Genomic DNA, 24,565 nt, shown 5'->3' on the forward strand with positions numbered 1-24,565 from the left:
AAATGTTACCTAGTATTCAAACACACAACGCACGTAATGACATCAACTCTTTTATTTCAATGGCCATCAGAGTTTAAAGCCTAATATGCAGTAACCTGATGGATACACACATTCAGAGCCTCCAGACTAAAACTGTAAGTGCACAACAGGCAGAAATTTCTAAATCCGTATATTAGCAGCCATGTTTTCATAGATAAAACCTGACTAGTTCTTTCATCCAATTATCTTCTGTCAGACTGGAACAAAGATGTTAAACTTTAGGACACTGACGCTTTACATGTGCTGCACAGAAACACAGCCTCTGTTTCACAGCATTTTAAGATTTTCAAATATCTTCTTTATATCAAATGGTTTCGGTTGCACTGTGGGCGTCCAGCTGCCCCCTCCTTCACAGACACTAGATGTCCCTCTAGTCCAACAATTCAATAGACCAGTCAAACCTGCTGTACTGTAGTTTAGAGTCTGGGTCTGAAACAAGCAGCTCTTCACGTTCTGATGAAAAGCCCTCACAGTAAAGTCTACAACGAGCAAAATGGAGGTTTGCTGAGTGAAGACAAACACCAGCCACCAGTCAGTCATCTTCCGCCTGTTTGTGTTTGACTGTCTGCCCCTGTTGTGGACAAACAGGAAGACTGATGCAGACAGTTAAATATTTACATTTGTCTCAAACTGCAAACTGATAAATCCTTATGAGGTGTGTTCTGCTTTGTTTGAGCTCATTCGTATGGTGATTACAGAAATCTACAATATTCTTAAAATCCAGATACGTCGAGACCTTTTCCTTTATAAAAGCCGTTTTGCGTCCGATTGGCTCTGGGAGATTGGTCCATAATCATATTGAGTGTGTCGAGGCTGCTTTGCTGCAGCACTGATTGGCCTTGATTACTTACGGCCATTATGAACCGTGTATTCAGACTGCAGCTGTCTCTCTCCAACGACTCCTGTCTTCTCTGGCTTGTGTCTGAGCCATAATATGTCAACACAGATTAGCAGCTTCTCTCGTGACGATGTTTTGAATCACACAAAATCCAACACTGGGATTCTGAGATCGCGAGCGGCGCCGTAGAGGTCGATTTCAGCCCTTCCCTCAGAACGTGCTGCGTGAAGCTTGACTGGAGCTCCTGAAACATTAAAGAGTACAACTACAGTGGATCAATGCTTGAGGAACCTGGAGGTCCTGTACAACCCCCAGAAGCAAATCTACAGTAAATCGCTCCAGTGTAACGTGAATGAACGGCACCCTACAGTGCTTGATGTTTACAAGTTTGGAAGTGGGAAGTTGAGGGAGTTCCAGGGAGCCCGTGAAGGCAGCACAGCCTTTTTCTGAGCTTACCACTGAACAGTTAATGCCTCTGTTGGCTGTCTTTTCCCTTCTCCTCCCACTCGCAGCCAACACAATATAAACATTTCTGTACAGTGGGGAGACTCCCAGCCGTCTGCCGCGGACAGTGCGCCTGCAAGCAGGGACGCACCGAGACCCCAGAGATGGCGCAGACCGACGGCCAAGCCGCAACTTTCCCTGACATCGTGGAGCTGAACGTGGGCGGACAGGTGTACGTGACGCGGCTGGAAACGCTCACGGCGGTGCCCAACTCGCTCCTGTGGGCCAAGTTCACGCACAGCTCCCCCGGGGACCTGCCCAAAGACGGCAAAGGCCGCTTCTTCTTCGACCGGGACGGCTTCCTGTTCCGATACGTCCTGGACTACCTGCGCGACTCGGAGCTGTTCCTGCCCGAGTTCTTCAAGGAGCGGCGGCGGCTGCAGAAGGAAGCGGACTTCTTCCAGCTGCCCGAGCTGTCGAGGCGCCTGGCGGCCGTCAGCAAGGACAGCTCGTGCGCGGAGGACAGCGGCGACGCGGAGGAGGTGGAGCTCGCGAGCCCCGCCACGTCCGCGTCGGAGCGCACGCTGCGCTCGCCCGGGGCCGACTCCGGCTACATCACCATCGGCTACCGGGGCAGCTACACCATCGGCAGGGACATCCAGGCGGACGCCAAGTTCCGCAGGGTGGCGCGGATAACCGTGTGCAGCAAGATCTCTCTGGCCAAGGAGGTGTTCGGAGAAACCCTGAACGAGAGCCGCGACCCGGACCGACCCCCGGACAAATACACGTCCAGGTACTACCTGAAGTACAACTTCCTGGAGCAGGCGTTCGACCGGCTGGCGGAGGCCGGCTTCCACATGGTGGCGTGCAACTCCACCGGGACCTGCTCGTACGGGAGCAGCGACCCGGCGGAGGACAAACTGTGGACCAGCTACACCGAGTACGTGTTCTCCCGATGAGCGCCCTGGAGCGGCGCCGCGCGCGCGCTGCGCCGCGACGCGACGCGCCGACGCTCCGCGCAGGGAAACGAGCAGCAGCTCCTCTAATCATTAACAGTTAGGCGGTTTCAGTGTGATTGAGTTTGTGTGGGATCAGGGAGCAGCCAGGGTTAAGTCCTCTGCCATTTTCTCCTCCTTTCACTAAGAGGAGGATTCTTCAGGCTCTAGCGTAAATCTCATTGGTTCGTGAAGAAAAAAATACGCACCACGTCCTTAAATGTCTTATTTTTACGGCCCGGTTGGGCTTCATAACTTCGTAGTTTTCTCAAAGACTTGTTCTTAAATAAGTGACGTGACCGGAAGCTGGAGCTCGTTTCCCCGGACCGTCGCGATAGACATCGGTGTTAGAAAGGCATGTGAGACACGGGGCAAATAGTTGTGACCTGTTCGGACAAGTTGCGCAGCTCCTCTTGTGAATTTCAGCCCTTTACTGGGAAGTGATACACACAGTACGCCACACAGACCCACACAGACCCACACGACTTCTTCAGTATAATATACTTGGTATTGTTTATTTTATTTGAATATATCACATATGGGATCACTGTTTTTAAAATGTCACATTGGAACTTGCATTGTTACGTGCATCAATGATGTTGTCATTGCTTCCTCTTTAGATATAAAACTACAGTAAATAAAGTGTGAATTTGTAACACTCCGCACCTCATCGTCCCCTTGATTTCAATGAATGTCTCTTTCCAATACATATATGAAAATATTTTATTCTTCTCAGGCATCAAAAGCATGAAAATATGAAGCACTGAGCCACGACCCCACAAGACACGCGACAAAGATAGTTTGATGAGAATCTGACCTGAATCCAGTCACATTGCGTTGCTTTCAACATTTAACACGACATTTACTCTGCAAAAGCAAACAAAGTCATACGGAGCCATGCCGGCGAACAGTAACGCACACGCAGTTCTGTGCACACCTCTCCGCCGAGCCAGCCGCCCACGCACCCGCTTCTGCCGCCGCGGCGCCTCAGAGCTGCGAGCGCACGCATTTCTGCACAAGAGCTCATATCTGCCGTCAGCTGATGCTGCCATCTGGACAGGAAAGGGGAAGGATGGACCAAAACAGGATGCAGTGTACACTGTGCTCGCTGTCTAGCAACTGCAGTCCAGTAAAGGCGGCCCCACAGCGCGTTTGCATGGAGAGGCGGGATGAATGGACTCCATGGGGAGTCGAGCATCCCTTAGAAAAAGATAAATGCAGGATGAAGGGCGGCTAAAACGCACTCATTTCATTCCTCTTATGATTATGACGCGTTCCTCCACCAGGCAGCTATTTCTAATACAGATCTTGAACTGTACTGTATGTTCTGATCCCCCCCCCCCACTCACACACACACAAACACACACACACACATTTCTCGATGCACGCTTTTTTTATTTTGTCAGCCAAACTCTAAGAATATGCACACGCACTTACAGGAACACACAGAGCGCAGGAGGGGGACAGATAAGAAGCCAAATTAGCTCATTTGCAGCACTGGAGATAACACAGACAAGCTGGCTTCTCCGTATCAGCCTGTGCGTGTGAATTACTTCACACTTTCTCCAGGCCCCGCGTTCTGCAGCAGCTCGCTGTGACCCGCGTGCGTTCAGAGCCGTTTAATTCGGGCCCGTCGTCGTCGCTCCGTCCGCAGCTCGTCGCCGGAACCGCTCACGGCTCGCGGAGGGAACGACACATGCATAATTAATTCGAGCTGCTTCTGTCTGTTTGGATCAGGTGCGAGAGCAGAAAATAAACCAGAGCGACCTTTAGCGAAATGTGAGAACGTTCTCCTTTCATTTATGCATCATGTGAAATCCCACATTTGGGCCCAGCTCGTTTTTATTAGTAATGACCACAGCGGCTGCTCCCTGATGTGAGCATCATGTACTGCAGTTGTGCGAGCTGCAGGATGTCTCGGTGCTGGACCTCACTGTGAAAAACGACAGGGCCTCCTGCACTTTTGACCTGTTGAACTTTGTTCCCTTTTGAGACATGACTGTGACTGAGGCACATGCGGACGTTCGGCCTCATAAGGAGAAGCATGGGCTTGTTGTTCACTTCTTTCCCACGTAATCATTGAATCGTTTCTCATGGGTGATACTGAACTGAAACAAATATGAAGCGTGACAGACTTAATCCCGCCTTTAAACTGCGCCTTTGGGATTATTGTCATTTCGTTTTTAATGTAAAAAGAACTAAATGACAACTTTTGTGCGTCTGTGGTTCAAACATGACACAGTGTTTTCTTCTACTGTATAATCACCTTACACCGAGACATGAAGACCGTTCCATTTTAGCATCTGCCCGACTTCTCACCCACAGAATGTATAAATGCATTTTGCTCCTGACAGTGGAACAACCTCAGCTCAAGGTGCACTGACGTACAGGATCTTAATGTTCCTGCTGTTTAATTGCTCCAGGCCCATAAATAAACTCCCTGAGGCCCCCAGAGCTTTTCCCCCTCTGTTTACACGTAAAGCAAGACTCAAATATCGTAAAACCATCTCTGGCTTACTTAGATTAACTAACTAGCCCAGTTGCAAGCTTGTTACCAAGCAGCAAAAGCATTAAGGCCGCGTATCCTCATTAAATCATTAATCATTGCACTAAAAGTACAGACACGTCTCATCATAGTGAACGAGAAGAACTGGTGACCGTTTGTGTTGCTCCAAAGTCGCACTGGAACAAACAGCCTCTTTCACTCATTCTTGCCTGTAGCAACAGTCTGGCTGAGCCATAAAGCCACTGTTAAAGTCGCAATCCAACATGCAAAGGTTCAGCTGTGCTCTTTAATGTGACACACTCATTCATGATGAACTGCAGCTGTCTGACTGCATTTGATTTCCGCCTCTGATTTTAGTGACTTATTAGCAGGACAATGCTTTGCAGGGTTAGAGTGTGTGTGTGTGTGTGTGTGTGTGTGTGTGTGTGTGTGTGTGTGTGTGTGTGTGTGTGTGTGTGTGTGTGTGTGTGTGTGTGTGTCCGAGTGTATAAAGTCAGTCAGAAGGTAAGATACAGGAAATGAAAGCAATAAGTCAGAAGCCTGGCACAAGCACGTTTCATTTTCTAAAGTCAAATCCTCGTAGTAGGAGACGAGATACGATCAGCTGCTGAAAAACAGTTCTAGGTAAAAAACTCCATGACATCATCTGGAGGAAGTATCTGATAAACTTTGAAAATGAACCTGGAATACATTATAGTGATGTGGTGGTAAAAATAGTTCCCTAATGACTGATTTGCTTATACTGTATACATCCTGAAAGCGGCCAACAGGAAGACAAGACCCAGGCAGCGCTGCTGCTTCTGTCTGCCTCTTCTGCTGGAGCGGGCGGGCGAGCGAGCGAGCGAGCGAGGGAGGGTGTAAATGTCGCCGCTCTCCACTGGGCTCCTCTCGGCGCCCAGCGGCAGACCGGATATTGGTGGCGCTCTCGGTGACTAAGCCTCCGCTACAGTGGAGGCTAAAGGGCTGCCAGCATCAGTCAGCTGCAGGGAGCAGAGGGGGGAAGAGGAGCCCCCCCCCACCCCCCGCTGCGTCTGCCGCGGGCTTCCTTTCACACCACGTTCAGGCCCACTGCCACACTGTGGAAGTGGCTCTGTCTGAAAGGGCAAGACGTGGAAAGAAAAGGCTCCTCTGACGTCCATCAGCCAAGCCGTTCCCCTCCTTCGCTGCAGATCAGCGGGTCTCACTGTGGCGCCTAATGAACCCCGACGCTGTAACTGCTTTCTGCACTTTGCCGCGGTCGAGCCAAGCGTTTCCTGTCAGTAACAGATAGCGGGGAACTGTTCACAACTTCCTCTGCAGCCGCTGCGGTTTCGGCGTTTTTAGATCAGACTTATTACTTCCAGGTTCTAAACCAAAATGATCCTGTTTGGTCTTATGGACGGCTGAACGGAGCCGAGTCCAGTCCTGCTGCCTGCTGAGGCTCTGGAACATGTTACAGCAGTAATGTTTCACTCAGCACAGACCGGTCTCACCCCCAGCTCCCCCACATGCCTCCCGTGACAACCATGGGCTACAGCAAGACATTTCATTCAGTCACTGAGGTTTTCATGGGGATGTGGCTGAATGAAAAGGGAAATGTTGATTGATTGATGATTATTTATGAAATACTGAAGCGTCTGTGTGAAGAGGCACATGAAACTGTGTTACAGACATGGGATGACATGACAGGGACGTGGAGCCAAGGTGACTGGCAGATACTGTACAGTAAATCAGTATGAAGAAGGTCACATTTGAAACTCAAAACCATTTCCTCATGTCATGTTTTCCCATTATGCTGAGTGCGCGCACACACACACACACACACACACACTCTCGCATCCACCCCTCGGTGACTCATCAGTGTTGTAACAGTCTCAAAGAGAGAAGGGAAGTTACTTCTTCTAATTCCTCTGGAATTAAAAGTGAAAAATGCTACAATTTCAAGACAAATGTCTCCAATAGAGGGTGGAGTTGTTGGCTACAAACAAATTGTTGCTTTTCTGGCATGCAAAGCCGTTTCCTCTGGAGCCATTTAAGCATAGTTCCATAAATACCAGCTTTAGGGAATCTCTAAAAGTCCCCCAACCAAAAAAAAAAGATGTGGTGGTGGTTTCTCCTGAACCCAAAGTAAGATAGAGCCTTAAAAGATTAGGGCCATGATTTTCCATGTGGCTCTTCTTCAGTTGTCTTACAGAAGGGGAAATGTCCTGTGATGAAGATCCCACTACTGTATGGTGTGTGTGTTCCACTCGGACAGTCAAATTTTTCAAACCAAAGTCTGCCCGTTTTTTTTTTTTGTTTGCCTGTTAAATCCAAGCCTGTGCCGTTTCCGGTACCGGATGGGTTACTGGAGATGGAGGACCGGAGTCATCCCAAACAGATGGAACATGCCAGAAACTGAAAAATGTCTCTGCTCGCGTCTTCAGGGACCTGAACTCCCTCCTCCGAAAGTCCGGGTCACAGTAAAGTATAAAAACGCTTCCATCCATCAGGCCAGTGTTTAACGTCTGGCTGCTCAGAGCTCCAGCCGTCATGACTTTTCTGGGCAAGAAGGAACATGGTGGAGTCACAGAGGTCGTTGTCGCAATGCTGCTTTTTCTTCTTCCTCAAACACGTCCGAGTTGATGCGCGGCCTTAAGAACAAAAAAATCCAGTCTGCACCATTTACATTTCTACACAACTTCCTCATGTGGATGAAATACAGCTTTTAATCCTGTTCCAGCGCTGTTTGCTCACATGCTATGAGCAAACAGGAGGTACATTGAAACAAGCTTCCTCATGATTTAAAGGCACAATATCCATATTTCATGATCGTTTGTCCACAACAGTAAACGCACCACCACCGGCTGCAGCAGTTTGGACTTTAGCCAAATTCTACCATTTGAGTATTTCACTTCCGCCACCTGAAAAGACAGTAAAACCTTCTTCTGTCATTTGACTGAACATCAGCCATTTCCTGGTCAATGCTGTACTATTAAAATATAAGCACACACACACACACACACACTTAACCAGTCATTGTCCATGTTGTTTATGCAGCATGGTTGAAACTGCTGACAACCTTGTTTGTGTAGTAAACCTAAGCCAGTGATCCATCATATAACACTGGCTGTAACGCAACGCTAACCCTCCCTGGACGCCGTTAGTACAGTCAAAAGACAAAAGTTACGTTCTGAATAGGACTCGTCTGCCCCGTTAGTGAGGGCAGATTCATGGGCCCCAATCAAACAGCCTTTTGCCTCGTTTTTCCATTTTCCATTGACTACGAGACCAATGAGGCCATCATGTGGCACGTGGACGAATAACAGTGCTCCCAGTTCGTACCATGTTCACTGTACTTTATTTACAAAGGCAAAAACAGTCAAGACGCCCAGGTCATGTGAGGAATAAGAGTTACACATACACCACATACACTTCATCACAACAGCAGAAAGTCTCAGTACATGTTGAAATGTTCCCCCTCACGAGTTCCAAGCAAGAATGTTTTAATATGGGCGAAAAAAAAACAAAAAAAAACCCAAACAACAACAAGATAAACACTAAAATAAAAGCTTCAACTCAACACTAACAATTGTCATCAGTACTTTATTTCATATATTAATCTAAATATTCTTGGAAATAAATTAGCAGAAATACGACAAACTAACATTAACCCTTGTTGCATTAAGAACAGCTTTTAAGAATCTACGAAGCTCACAGTTACCAGCAGTTATTGTGAAAGGCACAGGTTGGTTCTGGAGGAGCTTCACACGGTTCTCAACTTCCTCTTGTCTTGGTTTTTCACTTGCTCATTCTGTAATATGGAGGACGGCCTGCTGCTCACATGGAGGCATCAGGGGCTGAAATGTCAATTCATATAGTTAATTGATTTTAATTGTGACTTTCAAAAGCGTAAGATTAGAAGGCTGTGTCATGAGGTACAGTACAGACAACAGATGTGGTATTTCTAGGGCAGGCGGCAAGTCAAGGTCATCGCCTCAAACACCCACACTCACACTTGGGTTGAAAATAGCAGGGCTGACAGTAGGGGTTCCCGTTCTGGAGTCGAGCCTGGACTCCGGTCTCGGTTCCTCCGAGGAGTCTGCAGCAGCCCACACGCCGCTAGAAGAGGGGGAAGTGAGAAGAGAGCGTTTAGGGGACGAACAGCCGCCTTCACGCGGCTCCTTTGTGTCTACGCGATTTCACCAGATTGTTCGTTCGCCGTCCAAGCGCAGACAGACACAAAGCCTTGGTTTGGGACCAAAGGCGCAAATATTCAGAGAGCACCGCGTGCGTCACTGACACGGACCGAGCGGACGCTTGTAGACGCGAGTTCATTCTGCGTCTGCGTGCTAACGGGCAAAGGTCAGCTGAACCCAGGGGTCTCTGCCACAACGGGCCTCTAAGAGAGGAGCAGCTCCTTCCACTCAGTCCTGTGGAAAGTAGAGAAACCTAGAGCGGACGGAAGCAAAAAGGACGGGAGGAAAGAAGCCAACGCTCCGAGCTGCAGGTGTCTGAGCCCGATTAGATTAAAGCTACAGTCCCAACCCTTCTGTCCAATTGGAAGCTGAGCAAAGGGGACTCTGCAGCACCTCAGCCGGCCTCACACCAGTACCTTCATGGTCACGGCGGCCGCAGCACCCGGCGCACGCTCACAAACACAGCACATCCTCTTTCCACTCAGCACATGTGAAGAACGAGCACGCACGCGTTCAACGGGTTGATTTACAGACCTGCCGCGGTGCGAGCGCTCCCGGGACGCGCTCCTCTGGGGCGTCGCTGCTCCCGTGCTGTAGCGGGACGAGGAGTTCCTGCTGGGAGCACAGAACCCGGCGGCGGCCGAGTGGGGGCGAGGGTGGCCGTACGGCGCGGGCAACGCCGGCGACTGGTGCAGCGCGTCCAGCGCGTCCAGCGAGTCGTGCCTGCAGAGAGGGGGGGGGGGGGGGGGGGGGGGGGGGTCACGGCCGGGCCGGGGAGGCAGCACAGCCCAGTCTGAAGGTGCCAGACACAGGACCCACCTCTTCAGAGGAAGCCCCACGCAGCCGGGCTCCCTGTGAAAGCTGCTGCTGCGCTGACGGATCCAGCTGTTGTCCGTCAGCAGCTGGGTCCGTTTCTTCATCTCCTCCAGGATCTGCTGCCTCTCCAGCTCAGCCTTGGACACGGACTGACCTTTTCTTTTCCTCTGATCGCCTGGAGCCAACAGGGTTTGACGGTTAGTTACATGGTGAGAACAGAGGGGATGTGGCAGTAGAGCGCGTCCACTAACCTCCTGCCTGCTTGTGGGGCCCAGACAGCTCAGGGGTGGACAAGGACTTTGTCCTACGAGAGACAAAGAGACGGCCACATTAAGGTTGATGAGGTTGTTCCACTTACAGTTTTTCTCCAATATTAGAGTTTACTTAGAGTTGCCCAAAGTAGGAAGTACTTAGATCATTTCCTTTAGATAGAACCAGCAATAAAAGTGCTAATGAAGCCTGAACACAAAGGGAAACTGAGCGATTGCTGTTCTGACCTGTGCGCCGGAGACAGACTAAAGGCCCAGAAAGCAGCAGGAAGCAGATTCAACAGCAGCAGGAAAGACAAGCAGTAAATGAACAGGTTAACAGAGAGTCAGTTCTTGCAAAGTCCATGTGCTTTTGACGGAACGTACCAGTCCGGGTCCGTCAGGGGTTTCGCTCCGGCTTCTTTCGGCTGCTCTTGGTCAGTGCTCCACTCTCCCGCGGCTTTGCTGGTCACTCCATTAACGCGAGGCTGGGCCCCGGCAGGCGGTCCGCTGAGCGCCGCCATGTTGTCCTGCTGCGGGTAAACATGAACACATCGCATCCTTCAGGGACAACGTGAAGCCGTGGGAGTAAAAACGGGTCGAGGCCGTTCGTGGTTCGAGCTGCTTAAAGTCTATACATGCATGTCAGGGGTAGGAAAGAAGAAATCTAAAAAGATGTCTGTAAAATCAAGCAGTTTAAGCTTATATATTAAACTGCTTCTATCTGTATAGTCTCTATGAGGAAAAACCCACATCATCCGCCATCTGACTGCTTTTCCTGTTAAGACCCACTGACTGTGCTGTCAATGGGTCCTGGACGGGTCGCAGGCCCAGCACAGCGCTGACAGACAGAACTGGACCGGAGGAAACGCTGGAGCGCACGCAGAAAACCCACCCAATGTAGCGAACGATAAAAAGACTGGAAAAAAAAAGGTCAAATTACCCCCGACTTCCAGCAGGAATCCCCAAACGCATCCTGCTGCGCCTTGCGCCACTCTGCTTCCAGCCTCTCCTGATCCCGCCTGCATTTCTCCTGAAAAAGAGAGAGAGACCAGACCGGGCTCAAGCCTCCGCGCGGCGCCGGGCTCAGATCTGCAGCCGCGCCGCCGACGCGAGGCACCACCTGCAGGAGGCGCTCTTGCTCCTCCTGCCACTTCTCCTGCCGCCTGCGGTCCTCCTCACAGTCCCACGACCAGCTGCAGGAGGAGGGGTGGAGGGACGGCACCTGGAGCTGGAGGACGCACAGAGGGGGGTCAGTGAAGGCGACCGCGACGGGCACGAGGGGAGCGTTTCACCTGCACAGAGCGCGGCTCACTTACGTCAGAGATCGCAGACTCGGACCCTCCTGCACGAAGAGAGCGAGACGTCAGAAAAAGAGCAGCCGCGCCGGGAAATGAAGCCCGTGTAATACTGTGGTCGCACGCTGCAGGGCACCAAGGCCGGGGACACGCCAGAAGAGCAACTTCAATATGCACTCGATCACGATGCATCATTTATTTCATGTTGTAGTCGGTTTGTCCACCAGCTAAATGACTCAAAACGCGACACGCTCCACTTTGGTGGTGCTGCCGACCCCTAATAAATCATGCGCTGTCTTCTTAAGCAGCCTGTAAAAGTTAGTGTGGCTGTAGCAATACAGATGTAAATTATATAGTTTGCATTGAAGCCAGAGCTGGAGGTTATTTGCCTACTTCATAACAAAGCCAAATTGAGAAACAGTTTGAAATACGGTTCACTCAAGATTAACCAAAATCTATGAAAACGAATAATTATAATGTCATCACTATTAAGCATCAGGTGAGTGCTTTAGCAGGAGGAGACTGCTACAGATGCTTTAAATCAGGAGGTTCCTCTCCTAATGTCTCCCCAGCGTGAAGATACTGAAGAACAAGCAGCGCAGAGAAGGCGAGGAATCGGTCACAATGAGCAGCAAACGCTTCACAAAACACACAAAGCCGACTAGATGTCGCACACGCGAGCGCCAAACATTTACCGCAAAGGTAAACCCACGAGCTGAAGCCTGAGGATGAACAGAGCAGTCGTTACAGTAGGACGGACGGACGGACGGACGGACGGACACACACACACACACACACACACACACACACACACACACACACACACACACACACACACACACACACACACACACACACACACACACACACACACACACACACACACACACACACACACACACACACACACACACACACACACACACACACACACACACACACACACACACACACACACACACACACACACACACGTAAAGCTTTTACACTAAGGAATCATGCTGAAAGTATTGTAGCTTCGATTACCCAAAAACTGACCAAGCCGACACCAGCCCCCAAAGCTACGAAGGTTCAGACTTTACCTCTGGATTTGAAAAACTCTGTCCTTCTTTTCTGATTTCTTCTAATAATTTTATTATAAGCTACATGAGTAGGAAGGACAGAGGTCAAAGGTCAGACGTGTCATAGCTCCAGTTCGTGCCGCTCCCACAGGTTTCATGCCTGTTATTACCTTTGCTCGGCTTCCTGTAGCTGTCACCATTCTCCCCATCCGTCACTTTACCTTGTTTAACCTGGGCAGGTGAAAAAACACCAAAGGTTCACTCCATGAGCGCCTCGCACTCGGCCACACTCTAAACACCAGCATCTTCAGGTCTGCTCACGTTTTCTGTCTGCCCATTGAATTTGGAGACTTTTGTGGCGGCGGCGTCTGCAGAGGCAGCGCCGCCGGCATGGGGATCAGTGCAGCCAATCAGAACGCTCGCTGTCGGGGTCAGATTCAGTGTCATCCTGCTCTGGCCCGGCTGCTTGGGTCCACTCTGCTCGCCACTGCTCCAGTCTAATGACATCAGGCAGTCACCGGGCTAAGGCCACACACAAACCAACGTCTACCATCGTAGAGGTGAAATCAGTGCGTTACCCTTGTTTCCATAGCGCCGCACGTCCATGGTCAGGCTGCCGTGCTGCAGGGCGTGCGTCATGTTAGCTTTCCACTGCTCGTCGCTCATGTGTGCAACCGGAACGTCGTCCAGGGCCACAATTTCATCGTCTACACACAGCTGGCAAAGCTCCGCTGGACTGCCTGAGGGAGGAGGGGAGGAAGGGGTGTGTACCAGGGAATAAAGAAAGATGGGGGGCGTTAAAAAAAAAAAAAAAAAAAAAAAAAAAAAAAAGGAACGCACTCACGTCGTTTCATGGTTCAAACAGGGATTAAACAGTCAATCCTATTTCAGAACCAGTCCAGAGATAAATAGCAGAAGTCTTACCGGGCTCAATGCACTTGACTCTTGCCCCTGTGGAGTCCCACCGGGTCTGGAAACCAAAGTCCTGTCTGCTGTTGGGTTTAAGCGTGAGACTCACTCTCATGTCACTGTGATCCACCTGGAGACACACACACACGCGTAAAGGTGACACCCCAGCCTGCGTTTTCTGGTGGAAACCTGAGCCCCCTGTGGGCCCTTCACACCAGCACAGTCAGGCAGAGTCAGGCGCTCACAGCCATCGCTTCACTACCTACAGTACAAGTGTAGCGACGGTCCGAGCAGCGCCGCCACGAACGAGCGCCTCCGCAGAAGTATCGCTCGCTTCAGTTGAATTTGTAAAGCGGAGCATCAGAATCAGACCACGCCTCACACGTGGAGGAGACACTTCAGGTTACAGCAATTCCGCTCGTAGTGAGCGGACACTGTTCACGAGGGTGCAGCCGTGTGTCTATTATTAATGGGAAGAGCTATCCAAGAAAAAAAAAAGGGGGGTAACGCAAGCTTCTTGACAGACACACGCGCACACACACAGGAAATGCTGTCATTACATAAACAAGCTTTACAGCAGCTTGTGCAAGTTCCTCGACTTCCAGCTAAGTATAATCGGCCACGCTGTAGAATAAAACAAGTGACAGCTCTTTAAAAATGCTTAAAAGCTGGTGAAAACATACAAACAGTCTGACGATAGACACATTAGCGTCATCTCACCCGCACACTTAGAGGCCTGTGTGGGTGCGGGACAGTGCTCACATGCAGTACTGTTAACTGTGGAGCTCACATTGTAACGTTTCAGCGAGGACACCCTGGAGAGCCTGGTCCCAAACGGTCTGGCTGTGATGGCCGACGAGAGGCGGGACGAGCCCTCCGACCGCCGGAAGCCACGGGGGAGGCTGGCCGAGCTGGACCAGTTCTTGTAGACGCCCGTGGCCTGCGGCCCTCTGCCTTGCTCGATGGCAGATTGCCGCCTCGTCTTCGGGCTCTCTTTCTGCGATCTCTGCGAAAATGCTGCGAAATCCCTGGTGCTGGTGGATTTCGAGACCTCCTTCGGCTGAAGGGTTGTGATCAGCGTCGACACTTGCTTCGCGGTCGCCTGCTCTGGCTGGTGTCCAGTCAGGCTGACTTGGGCCCTGACCTGGGTCTGCGAGCTGAAAGGACGGCTCGAGGACGGCGTGGTAACCCCCGCTCCATCTGAAGCCAAGGCAACGTGGGTCTCCTCGCCCAGGACGCGACCCTCACAGGCATGAACGGCTCCAACCGACGGCGCCTAAAATGAGACGAGAAATCAACCCGCTTTGTGTTTTACGCACCCACATCTGGCATCAGGTGCCATGGGGGGAACGGAACCTTTGCCCGTGCGTGGTCCGAGTCACCAGGGTTTAGGACAGTAGGACTGAAAGGAGCTTCAGTGGCGTAACTGCGGGACAGCAGAGCTCGAGTATGTGGCCGGAGGTCAGAGAATGGACGGGGGGCGGGGCTTGGCCTGCGAGGCGTCTGCTGGTAAGAACTGTAGAAAAAATAAAAAAAATAATAAAGTCACGTTGAGTTTTCAAACCAAGCCAGTGGCTTTTCATCCTCCATGCGAGTACTACATGTACTTGGCCCAAGGTTTGGGAGTGCGACGTACTTCTTCTGTGGTTCATTCTTGAAGTCTGCCGCGGCCCCGTTGGTCATCTGGTGGATGACGTGCTCTCTGTCCTGTGACTTGGTGCGAAGGTCAGACGTCGTGCTCCTGCGACGACTCTTCCATTTATTCAGGTCCTGAGGCAAAAGGAGACATGAGATGTCTGACTAAGAAAATATCCATATCAGAACAACAAAACTTCCAGGACTTTAGTTTGGAGGAAAACCGTCCAAGGTTAAAAATTAATTATTTCAGCAGATAAGTCCTTAAAATGCTTAGAAAAGAAATACTATTACACAACAGCAACTGGGCCTTTGAGGATTTACTTCATGCCAGTGAGCTTCACTGTCCTTGGGAGCCGCATCGCTCGCCTCTTTGCCTTCTTGAAGCCACTCTCGCTCCGTCCTAGCGTCCTGGTCCGCGTCATTCAGCGCGTTCTCGCCGGGCCCTTTGCGAGCAGGGTACACCATCGGTATGTCGCTCAGTGACTTGCTCCTGATCGGACAGAACGGCAGCGTGAGAACATACAGAACAGAGCGCAAAGACTGGAGAACGTGGGAACGTGCATGCAGGTGCCACCTCTGCACACTGTGTGGCAGCACAAGCACAGCGAATGACACAGCCGCGAGAGCAAAAGCACACGAACGCCTCATTTCACCAGCGCACACGTGCACAACAGCGTGGGCAGCAACAACACAATGTGCAGCTGAGCGCCAGCAGGACTGTACTGTAGTAAAAGGGCCGAACGGCCGCAGATGCTGCCGTCTGGGCCACAACCAGCGATAGCAGCGCTGCAAGCGAAGGGGCCGGATGCGGCTTTCACAGGACGCACGGCAGCATTCCGCTGGTGCATCCACAGACTGTGGTTACGAGCTGCTCAGTACATCAGCTCCACAGACAGGTCTCTGCTCGGGAAAAGGAGCGGGAGGAAAAGCGAGCGTTCCGCCGTCAGAAGCATGTGGACTTTTAGGAACTTACCAAATCCAGCCAGGGTTGACCTGAACTGGTCTCAGAGGCCTGACCTGGTTTTGAGTTTCTCTACAGAACCAAGACAGACGTTAAAATGAATGACTGCCGGCACTACTGTAGGTGAGACAAGACCAACGGCAACACACACCTTTAATGGGTGTAATTTACAACACACAGGTTCAGTGAAACATCTGCATTGCAAACTGACTGCAGACACGAGGAAAAATGAGTTTAATGCACAAAACAAAAATGCAGTATCGACACATTTTGAGTCCATCTCTCCACACAGGTGTTTATAAATGACACAACTCTGCTATGGCCGACAAAGTATGACACAGAGCATTAGTCATCTGCTCAAGCGCTATGAACTAATGAGTCACCAAGAGCGATGCTGCCAAAAAGCCCTCACATCATCAGCACCGTAAAAAAGCCCCAGAGTGAATGTGGAAGTGTCAGATAAAGAAAACCTAGTCATCAGTTCAAGGACCAGTTCAAAGTGCGTTTCATTTGCCTGATAAAACAAAAACGGCCAAAGTGATGTTTGCTGATGAATTTGATATGAAAATGCAAAAACGTGGCGCATAAGAGATAATAAGCCGATATAAAGCATCTGCTCAGCGCGTCCTCGTCCTGTAATGTGGTGAATTAGAGGCAGAGTGACGTTGGTGCTCCTACTGGGGCCATTGGCATTAAAGTCCAGACGGAGTAGATCTCACGCCAGGAAACAGAGTCGAGGTCAAATTCTTCAGGAGCCTGATGGCTACAAAAAAAAAAAAGACGATTAAATGATAAAACGTAAACAGAGAAAGTTTTCTATTGAAAGAAAACACATAAGCCGTTAATTTAAGAAAAACTACCTATTCTATCAAACTGGCATTTAGTTTAGACTGTGATATTGTTAAGATGGAGTCAAGGGAAAAACATGCTCATATTTCATTACATGCCATTAAAAATATTATAAAAGTAGCTTTTAAGAGATTTATTTTTTTTGCTAAGCAGTGTTTTTGTAATTTGGGCATTAAGAGCTCAACACTGCAGCTTAAGTCTTCTTTGGTTTTAGTTTCTAACACTATTAGCACTAGAAAAAAAAAATACAGACCTTAGGAGTTGCATTTTGTGGCACCAGGATCTTTTCTGCGAGGCAGACGGTGCACACTCGCTCCTCCTCTTCACGGCAAAGAAGCGGTCGGGGTCATAACGTCTGCTGAACTCGGTGGAAACGCCCGTCATCCAGGACGGGCTCGGCCTCAGCGCGGTGGTCTTCAGCGTCTTCTCCACAGAGAGGAGCAGGAGCAGCTCTTCACCGGCGCTGGGGCCGAGACGGAGCGAGACGGAGGCCGACGGGACCAGGGAGCTGCTCCAGGGCCGCGCCAAAAGCACCCACTCCCAGATTTAGACCCACGGGGGCGAATGCACTGAACGCAGCAACCTGTTGGCGGCTGCTGCGCGGGGGCAAATTTACCCTTTTTGGAGTTAAGTGGAAGCGTGGACGAATATTAGCACAGCCAAGAAATAAATACCGGGAGAGAGGACTTTAAAAAGGTCAGTGTGAAGCACTGATGCCACGCAGGCACAGAAGGCCGCCGGACAAACTGACCCTCTTCACGATTTAACACAGGGAGCGCGTTGCCACGGTAACTAACGGCAAACTGAGTCGTGTTAATAAGAAGCTTCCTTAGAAAGGCCACTTAGTCATTAGTGGGCACGGACGGCTTGATCATTTCTTTGCAGGCAGCAGCGAAGCTCCACCGCCGTCTTGTCTATGCTGTGTGTAATTGACCTTATCCTCCGCGATTTGTAGACGGGCTCAGTGGAAGAAATAAAATGAAACTCCAAACCCTCTAAAAGCAGAGCGGACATGAATCCGCCTCATCAGTGAGCAATTCATGCCATCAAGCTCCCGTTCTGGATCTTTGTTCAGTTCCACACAAGCGTATTTTTGGAATTCCCTCAAATTTAACACGTACAAAAGTGATATTGTAGTATTTGCAGAAGGCATCTACTGATCAGCTGATGGCTCATGTACACCATGTACACTGCACCAACCTGCTGAGTGGGCTGCCATAGCCCTTTCCACTCTCCTGGCGGTGTTTCCTGCGTAGGATGGGTGGGGGGATGTTTCCTTTGCTTCGCCGGGCTGAGGTCTGCGCCGCCTCCATCTTAAACTCCTGCTCCGCTTCTGCGTCGCTCCCGAAGCCTGGAGACCAAGCGTGGAACATGAGGGACAAAAGGGCCGCGCTCCAGTCCAAATACTCCCGACGTCAGATCGCACAGTCTGCAGCTAAGCCTCAAACAGTCCCATTTACCAGCACAGTGTGGAACTTGACGGGCTCCAGTGGAAGCGTACCACACAGAGCACCTCAGCTACAGCTACACAGCAGAGCCAACACATTAGAGTTAGATGTACTGGATCGTACCTTCGGCGCTTGGGTAGACGGCCCGCGAGTCCACGGAGTCCACGCTATCCACAGAATTCCCTCTCCTGTAGCTCGGCCCCACACTTTGAGCGTCCTCTCTCTCCGGGTACCAGCCGTCTTTCGCAAACACGCTGCTGCCTTCGTCCAGGGCCTACATTCAAAAGCCACAGTCGGCGTAAACGCAAGGGGAGGCGGCTCCAACGTGTGCAAAGCCCGGAGGAGCAGCTCACCTTGGACAAGGCCAAGCCCAAAAGCCCCTCGAAGGCCTTGAAGTGGAGCTGGGGGCCGCTGTAGAACGCGTCCTGGTGAGCTTTACGGCCCAACCAGTAGATCGTGATCAGAACCTGTGAAGGAGCCAGCGTTACAGGTTAGAGAACCCTCCCCGACCCGGAGAACAGGCTTCACCCCACGAGCAGTAAAACACTGAACTCCTCGATCAGAGTCTAATTCATGATGTCTACAGTTTTGCAATGGCAGCATAAATTAAACTGTACAACATAACATTCACTTTCCCCATCAGGGGAAAACAAACCGTCCTAATCGACTGGTAGCCCACCCCTCCAATAACAATCTGTTTGATCTAAACTCACTCATTTTCCTCCCTTCATGTGTAAAGAGCACGACACAGGAGGGTTTGTTCTTCAGAGTGAGGAGGAGGAGGCGACCAGACAAGAGCGACTCACCCCATGCGTGTATGTATTTATGCATGTACTGTATGTATGTATGTATGTAGTTCAATTCTGCCTAGTATTTTTTGATTGATAGTATTAGACTATTTGTATCCATCTTTACACGTAAATAATTACAGTAATTAGGGTCATTCGACTGAATCTATTAGTTCTAAATCTACATTTAGTTTCCTCAAAAACAAAAAAAAAACTCAAGCTGCAACAATTACGACAAACTGTCAGGACACATTCCTGCAAATAAGGCCGTGACTGTGTGCATCGCTCATCAGTGCGTGTGCGCTGGATTTCAGCTCGCATCGTCGTTAAACAGAAATCTTAAAAATGTTTCAATAACTCCGCTTCAGCGTCTGACCTTAATTTGGCCGCTAAAAGAGAAACGCTAAACCCAATTCCAAAGGGCGCGAGCGCCGATAAACAGCCTCATTACGGAGCCCGGCTCGTCAGCCATTGTGCGACTCAAATGAGGCTTCACAGATAACCAAACAGCCTCATGCGCTGCGGAATATGTAAAATACCAGTGGTGCACACAGGCGTGTTCCATGCCCCCTCCCGTTTCACACAGACAGTAAAAATATAAAGTATGGTGATAAACATAAGGCTCAACGTTGGCGTAAGAGACTTCAGCATCAGCTTTAGGTTGAACTGCACATGTTAGTGATGGCACTAGAGGCTCAATGAAGACGCATGTTTAAGAGGGAGGATCAGGAAATGCAGAACGATAAAGAGCAGTCACGCGGACCACACTTACATTTTTGAGTCTCCTACTGCTTTCATCTTGTCTAAAAGGAGAGAAAGAGAAACAAAGGCGTCAGAGCGGTGCTCATGGTGCATATGCATAAGCGTTAACACAGCTGCACTGACATTTCAGAACACCTCATTTGCACAGCTCCACTAATCAGCTGCTTATCACAAATGGCAGAGAACCAGCCATCAAGCGGCTCGTCGGGCAGCGCCGACGCCGCTGTAAATGCAAAGCGACCACGAGAGTCGGGCTCCAACCAGAAACAGGTGCCGCAGTGACACACATTAAAGGACCTCCCCATAAAAACCCAACGAATCCCACGGTGTCGGCGTGTCCCATGCAAGCAGACGGCGGTACCTGAGTGTTACGCGGGTGGACAGGTCCTGCAGGTCTCCTGGATGGAACAGCTGAGACTCATTCAGGCCCAGTTTCCCACAGGCTTTTAGGAACACGTTCACATTATCCTGCAGGTTAATAAATACTGAGTTAAGGCCTCCTAGTGATGAAGCGTTTTCCTTTCTCAGATGCGAAGTCAGTTTTTCTGCATTCATTTGAGGTTGGGAGAAGCATTGACACGATTCTAATTCAAAAATGCGACATCATGTAATAAATAAAGCTGCTGTGGCAAAATGTTTACATGTTCAAGAGCTGCAGCCAATGAAAAGTAGGTTAGAGTGGAAGAGTGGATTAAACTCGACTGTTAAACTCTTGGTGCTGCCTCCACCCTCATGCTACGTTTTCTATAATGGAGGGAAAGAAACAGCAGCAGGAGGATCATTTCATTAGCACAACTTAAATTTAGAACAACTTAGTGATGACGGACCGTCCACAGAGTGAGGGGACGCTTTGGCAAACTCTAGTGGCAAACGGGCAAACTACCAGATGGAGGAGCCTTCATTATTTTGGCCACGTATGTGGATTATATATGGTTAAACCTAAACCTTATCTGGTGTCAATTGGGGATCGAGGTACGCTTTCAAACTGCAGCATTACTTGGTAAATGTCAGCATGGAAGAAAAGCAGTCATTAAAAAGGTGCACGTCAACACATCAGCTGGGACTGTGATAAACCCCACTCCCACTCTGACCTGATCCAGCATCCGGCGCTAGTTACCGGCCATGATGGCAGATAGCGCGTCCGCTCCCTGTTTTGCTTTGGGCACTTTTACCAATTAGACTTGTATGAAGCCATCAAAACACAGCCCCAAGCCAAAATTTATTTAAAAAAAAAAGTCTTCATTTGCATTTGTGCCCCATAATAAAACCCTTTACATATTCAGCAGCCGGCAGAGTGCACCGAGCGACGTGTACTTTCAGGATTAATCGAACTGTGGCAACGCCGCCGCTCGGTGCCGTCGACAGGAAACCACACACAGTGTCAACACTTCCTGGCTAGCAGGTGTCTCGCTTTCTTTCCTGCTCGTCATGTTCACAATAAAGACATTCCCGAGAGTTTCTTTATAGTCGGTCAGCTGCGTTGGCACCAGCCAGACCTCCACGGACCCTGCTCCAACACTCACCAGGCCGGCCATGGGCGTAGAGAGCCTGTTCAGCCTCTTGATGATGCCAGGCTTCAATCGGTTGATGAGGCTGCAAGTACAAAGCATGCAACAGCACACACTTCAGGGACATGCTTATTTAGGGTCATTTATGAAAACGGTGAGTTTAGAGTTCATTAGGCAAAGCAGGGCATCGCAGGCATGACCAGGCTGGGCCTTAAACAGACAGCATTTAGTATTTAGGCCCTGCAGCTACAGTGAATCAGCAGATTTGGCCATGAATTCATTCGTATTTGGAAACCATGATTCGCAGATTTAACACATGTTTGTGTCAGAGCACAGACACCGTTCTGCTTTTGTTGTTGACTTTTACCTTTGTTGCACTTTTTTCGTGGTTTTGGAGAATCTGACCTCCTTCACTTACAGCAGGAACAAAAATATACTGCAGCAAAATAATTAAATATTTCCCCTCTCAATCTACTGGTTGGGCTGAAGGAATTATTGAATTTAAAGCTCTGAATAATTGACTGTGTAGGATATAACTGACCCGGTCAGAACCCAGGACCTGCTGCACTAGTCTTACAGCAGTTCTGACAGCTGAAGACTTGATTCCAGTACAGGCCAGCGGTCAGTGTGCTGGTGGGCAAGGCATCGGGGCAGTGCAGCCCTCTAAGGACAACCCCCCCCACACACACACACACACCCAGACTGGTCCTGCTTTAAGGAAACTAGAGAACTCAGCCTTCCATAAATCAGGTTTGTCCAATGCTTGGTTTAACGTCAACATTAAGTGTCACTACTACTTACTCGCACAGCAGGACGCCATTCTCCAAAGCAGCGCGGAAGTTATTGCAATCAAATGACTTTTCAGTCACTTCCTAGAAAAAAAAAAACAACAGCAAATGATCTATTAATTACTGAACCAGTAACATGTGCTTGTTCACTTCATATGTACCATACTTTTTACTAGTTTCCATATTACATAAAAAAACAACAAGACAATATCATACACATGTATTGAACAGTCAACCAAATAAACCAACAGGGCCAGAGGGCTTTGTAATGAGGACAAAAAAAAACAAAAAAACAAGGCTATTAGAGTTTTGCTCCAGAACTAACAAAAGGGCCCAAACGCACATTCTTCTCACTAATTGGTCCTCCCCCAGGAATCCACAATTACAGTTCATATTTGATAAAACTGGGCATCAGAAAGGCGATACGCTGCCAGGTTAAAACAATGTGGTCAAGACTCTCCAAAGCACTAAATGCTAATTGGTCGTTTCAGTAAACAATTAGCCCCAAGAATTAACACGTCCCAGGTTTCAACCTTCTGTTCTTCAGGTTAAGGAGAGTTTTCCCAAATCCCCAAAACACAAACACAATTATGTCACACGGAATAAAAACATGGGCATCATTATTCAAAGCATCAGATACCGGTCTAATCTAGCTTCCCATTAGATGAGCACAGCTGTATGCATCTGCTTTGGTTTCAAGAAAACTTTCTCAAAAGAAACTCTGATTGACAATTAATAGCCAGCGATTTAAAACTAAAAATAATTGCATGTGTATGTAAATAGAAACTGCAGTGGATGTGACGGACGCCCTTTTAAAACAGAACACCACCTGATAATTGTTGTTCTGCTCCTGGCTCGTCTAAAAAGGCCCATTTGCATAATGTGAGAGTCCAATCTATTGGTAACTGCTGGATTCCAGGAGGCCCTGAGAACACATTTAGGTGTAATTGCTACTGGGGCTATGCTAATGATGAACAACTACTACTCCTGGAGTCACGACTATATGGAAGCTGTTAACCTGCAATCAGTAACACGGGATATTAGTCCTCACAGAGTCCCATTGTAATTTGGCACAAGGAGGCATTTGTGCGTTGGCATTTCCTAAAAATCGCCACCCCCCCCACACATACACACACGCAGTTCAACCACCCATTCATCCGTTAGTGCAGCAACATAGATGGGTAAAATTGGCACGGGCTCGCTGCCAAGACAGCCCCGAACTGAATTCTCATAATGATCCACTCAGAGACAATTGGTCCTATTTAGAGCTGGTCAGCATTCTGCGCCTGGGGTCCACGCATCGCATTCACCGCTGATGATTTACGCGTTACAACCTCCACAATGCCCCGGACGGCAGCGTTCAGCAACCTGCAAGCCTGTCTGTAGGAAACCACATCCTCCACTCCACACTGTGCATGTGACAATAGCCACAACAGCGTGCAAAGAGGCAGCAGCAGCTAGTCAGCACCAGGCAGGTGATCAGAGGCTACACAGCCCAGCCTGTCAACAGTCGCTCTTATTTCCTCCATAAACGTTATTTAATTATCTGCCTTCCTTCTGATGCAGTCAAATCAGTCCCCTCATATAATGTACAGTAGCTGCTTGTCTGCAGTCAAGCCGCTGCTCAGGCTTTATCAAGGTGTGATTTGCATGCGGACGCAGATCATTCCGTGAAGGCGCCTGAGTCTAAGTAGGAACTTTAAAATTGAGTTTCAGCCTCAAAACCCTCCCGGAGTCAAACATTGCGTATCTGCCGTCATCACTCCCGCATCGGCGAGCGATTGGCCCCGACATGAGCAAGTGTTTGCGCAAAAATAATTGAAGCGCAGTGAGTGACAAGGAAAAAAAGAAAAAAAAAAAAACGCGCACCTCAATCCAACGCTGAGCTTCGGCGAACGCGTCCGCGCAGCTGACGCTCGTCTGCTGGCGCCACTCCATCGTTATCTCCTGAACAAGCAGACGGAGGGGCAACAGGTAAAGTTGCGCGCACAGCGTTAATTAAACGCGTTAACCTGGCGTCTACGAACAGAGAAACACCCGCGGGTTAATTAAAAGGCGACAAAAAGGACAGGCCTGCAGCTCAGTCACCTGGTGCCGCGTGCAGCCGCTCACCGGTGGAGCCTCTCCGCTGATTGACGCGCAGGTCACCGAGTGGCCCCGCCGCGCTCCCGGCGCCTGCTTTCATCCGCTGACAGGTTGCGTCTATTGGGTTAAGTGGGGAGAGAGGTCCCCGCCCCCTGCAAAAAACCACACAGCGAAGTTTTGGAGGCCAAGTGAAGCCGGGGGAGGATCTGCCTCCCCTGGTGGTCGGCCGGTGTATGACACGCTGCTCGCGAAACAGCTGGAACCAGGTTGTTCTCTGTAGGGAGGCAAAGACAAGGCGGGTCAATGGATCTGAGTTCGGTTCAGAGGAAATGCATGAAGGAGCAAATGCTGTATAAAACAGTCCAGCACAAGTTTGGAGATGTGCTGTTACATGTTCCTGTGCACCAACACTGCTGACCAGCCATGC

General features: G+C 49.7%; 2 protein-coding genes across 10 annotated transcripts; one reads left to right on the forward strand and one right to left on the reverse strand.

Moving 5' to 3' along the window:
* The first annotated feature begins 1,315 nt into the window (after positions 1–1,315).
* Positions 1,316–2,977, forward strand: LOC114852565 (BTB/POZ domain-containing protein KCTD12-like). The gene has a single exon (XM_029145068.3). The coding sequence runs from the start codon at positions 1,486–1,488 to the stop codon at positions 2,278–2,280; it is 795 nt and encodes a 264-aa protein (XP_029000901.1). The 5' UTR covers positions 1,316–1,485; the 3' UTR covers positions 2,281–2,977.
* Positions 2,978–8,122: 5,145 nt separating this feature from the next.
* On the reverse strand, positions 8,123–24,300 carry LOC114851902 (LIM domain only protein 7-like). 9 transcript variants are annotated; one of them, XM_029143771.3, is made up of 29 exons: positions 24,166–24,300; positions 23,923–24,072; positions 22,067–22,137; positions 21,281–21,350; positions 20,119–20,225; positions 19,768–19,798; positions 18,561–18,674; positions 18,331–18,481; positions 17,960–18,110; positions 15,923–15,982; positions 15,271–15,439; positions 14,948–15,081; positions 14,668–14,827; positions 14,102–14,587; positions 13,327–13,441; positions 12,981–13,142; positions 12,724–12,899; positions 12,573–12,633; positions 12,424–12,483; positions 11,363–11,388; positions 11,167–11,274; positions 10,987–11,076; positions 10,431–10,576; positions 10,293–10,310; positions 10,047–10,099; positions 9,799–9,970; positions 9,514–9,702; positions 8,797–8,902; positions 8,123–8,640 (listed from the first exon to the last, which is right to left on the reverse strand). In XM_029143771.3, the coding sequence occupies exons 2-29, from the start codon at positions 23,989–23,991 to the stop codon at positions 8,590–8,592; spliced, it is 3,306 nt and encodes a 1,101-aa protein (XP_028999604.1). In that variant the 5' UTR covers positions 23,992–24,072; positions 24,166–24,300; the 3' UTR covers positions 8,123–8,589. The 9 variants fall into 9 exon arrangements, with proteins under 9 accessions (XP_028999604.1, XP_028999606.1, XP_028999602.1 ...); XM_029143773.3 differs by having other exon boundaries at positions 10,431–10,573; positions 23,923–24,000; positions 24,142–24,297; XM_029143769.3 differs by having other exon boundaries at positions 23,923–24,000; positions 24,142–24,297.
* Positions 24,301–24,565: the final 265 nt, after the last annotated feature.

The sequence above is a fragment of the Betta splendens genome, chromosome 3 (assembly GCF_900634795.4).
Source record: "Betta splendens chromosome 3, fBetSpl5.4, whole genome shotgun sequence".
NCBI classification, from domain to species: domain Eukaryota; kingdom Metazoa; phylum Chordata; class Actinopteri; order Anabantiformes; family Osphronemidae; genus Betta; species Betta splendens.

Coding starts and splice junctions, on each gene's coding strand:
- LOC114852565 (XM_029145068.3), top strand. CDS start 1,486: ATGGCGCAGACCGACGGCCAAGCCGCAACTTTCCCTGACATCGTGGAG.
- LOC114851902 (XM_029143771.3), bottom strand. CDS start 23,991: ATGGAGTGGCGCCAGCAGACGAGCGTCAGCTGCGCGGACGCGTTCGCC. Junction 22,138..23,922: donor AAGCTCAGCGTTGGATTGAG/GTGCGCGTTTTT, acceptor TTTTTTTTCTAG/GAAGTGACTGAAAAGTCATT. Junction 8,641..8,796: donor CTGCTATTTTCAACCCAAGT/GTGAGTGTGGGT, acceptor TTGACATTTCAG/CCCCTGATGCCTCCATGTGA.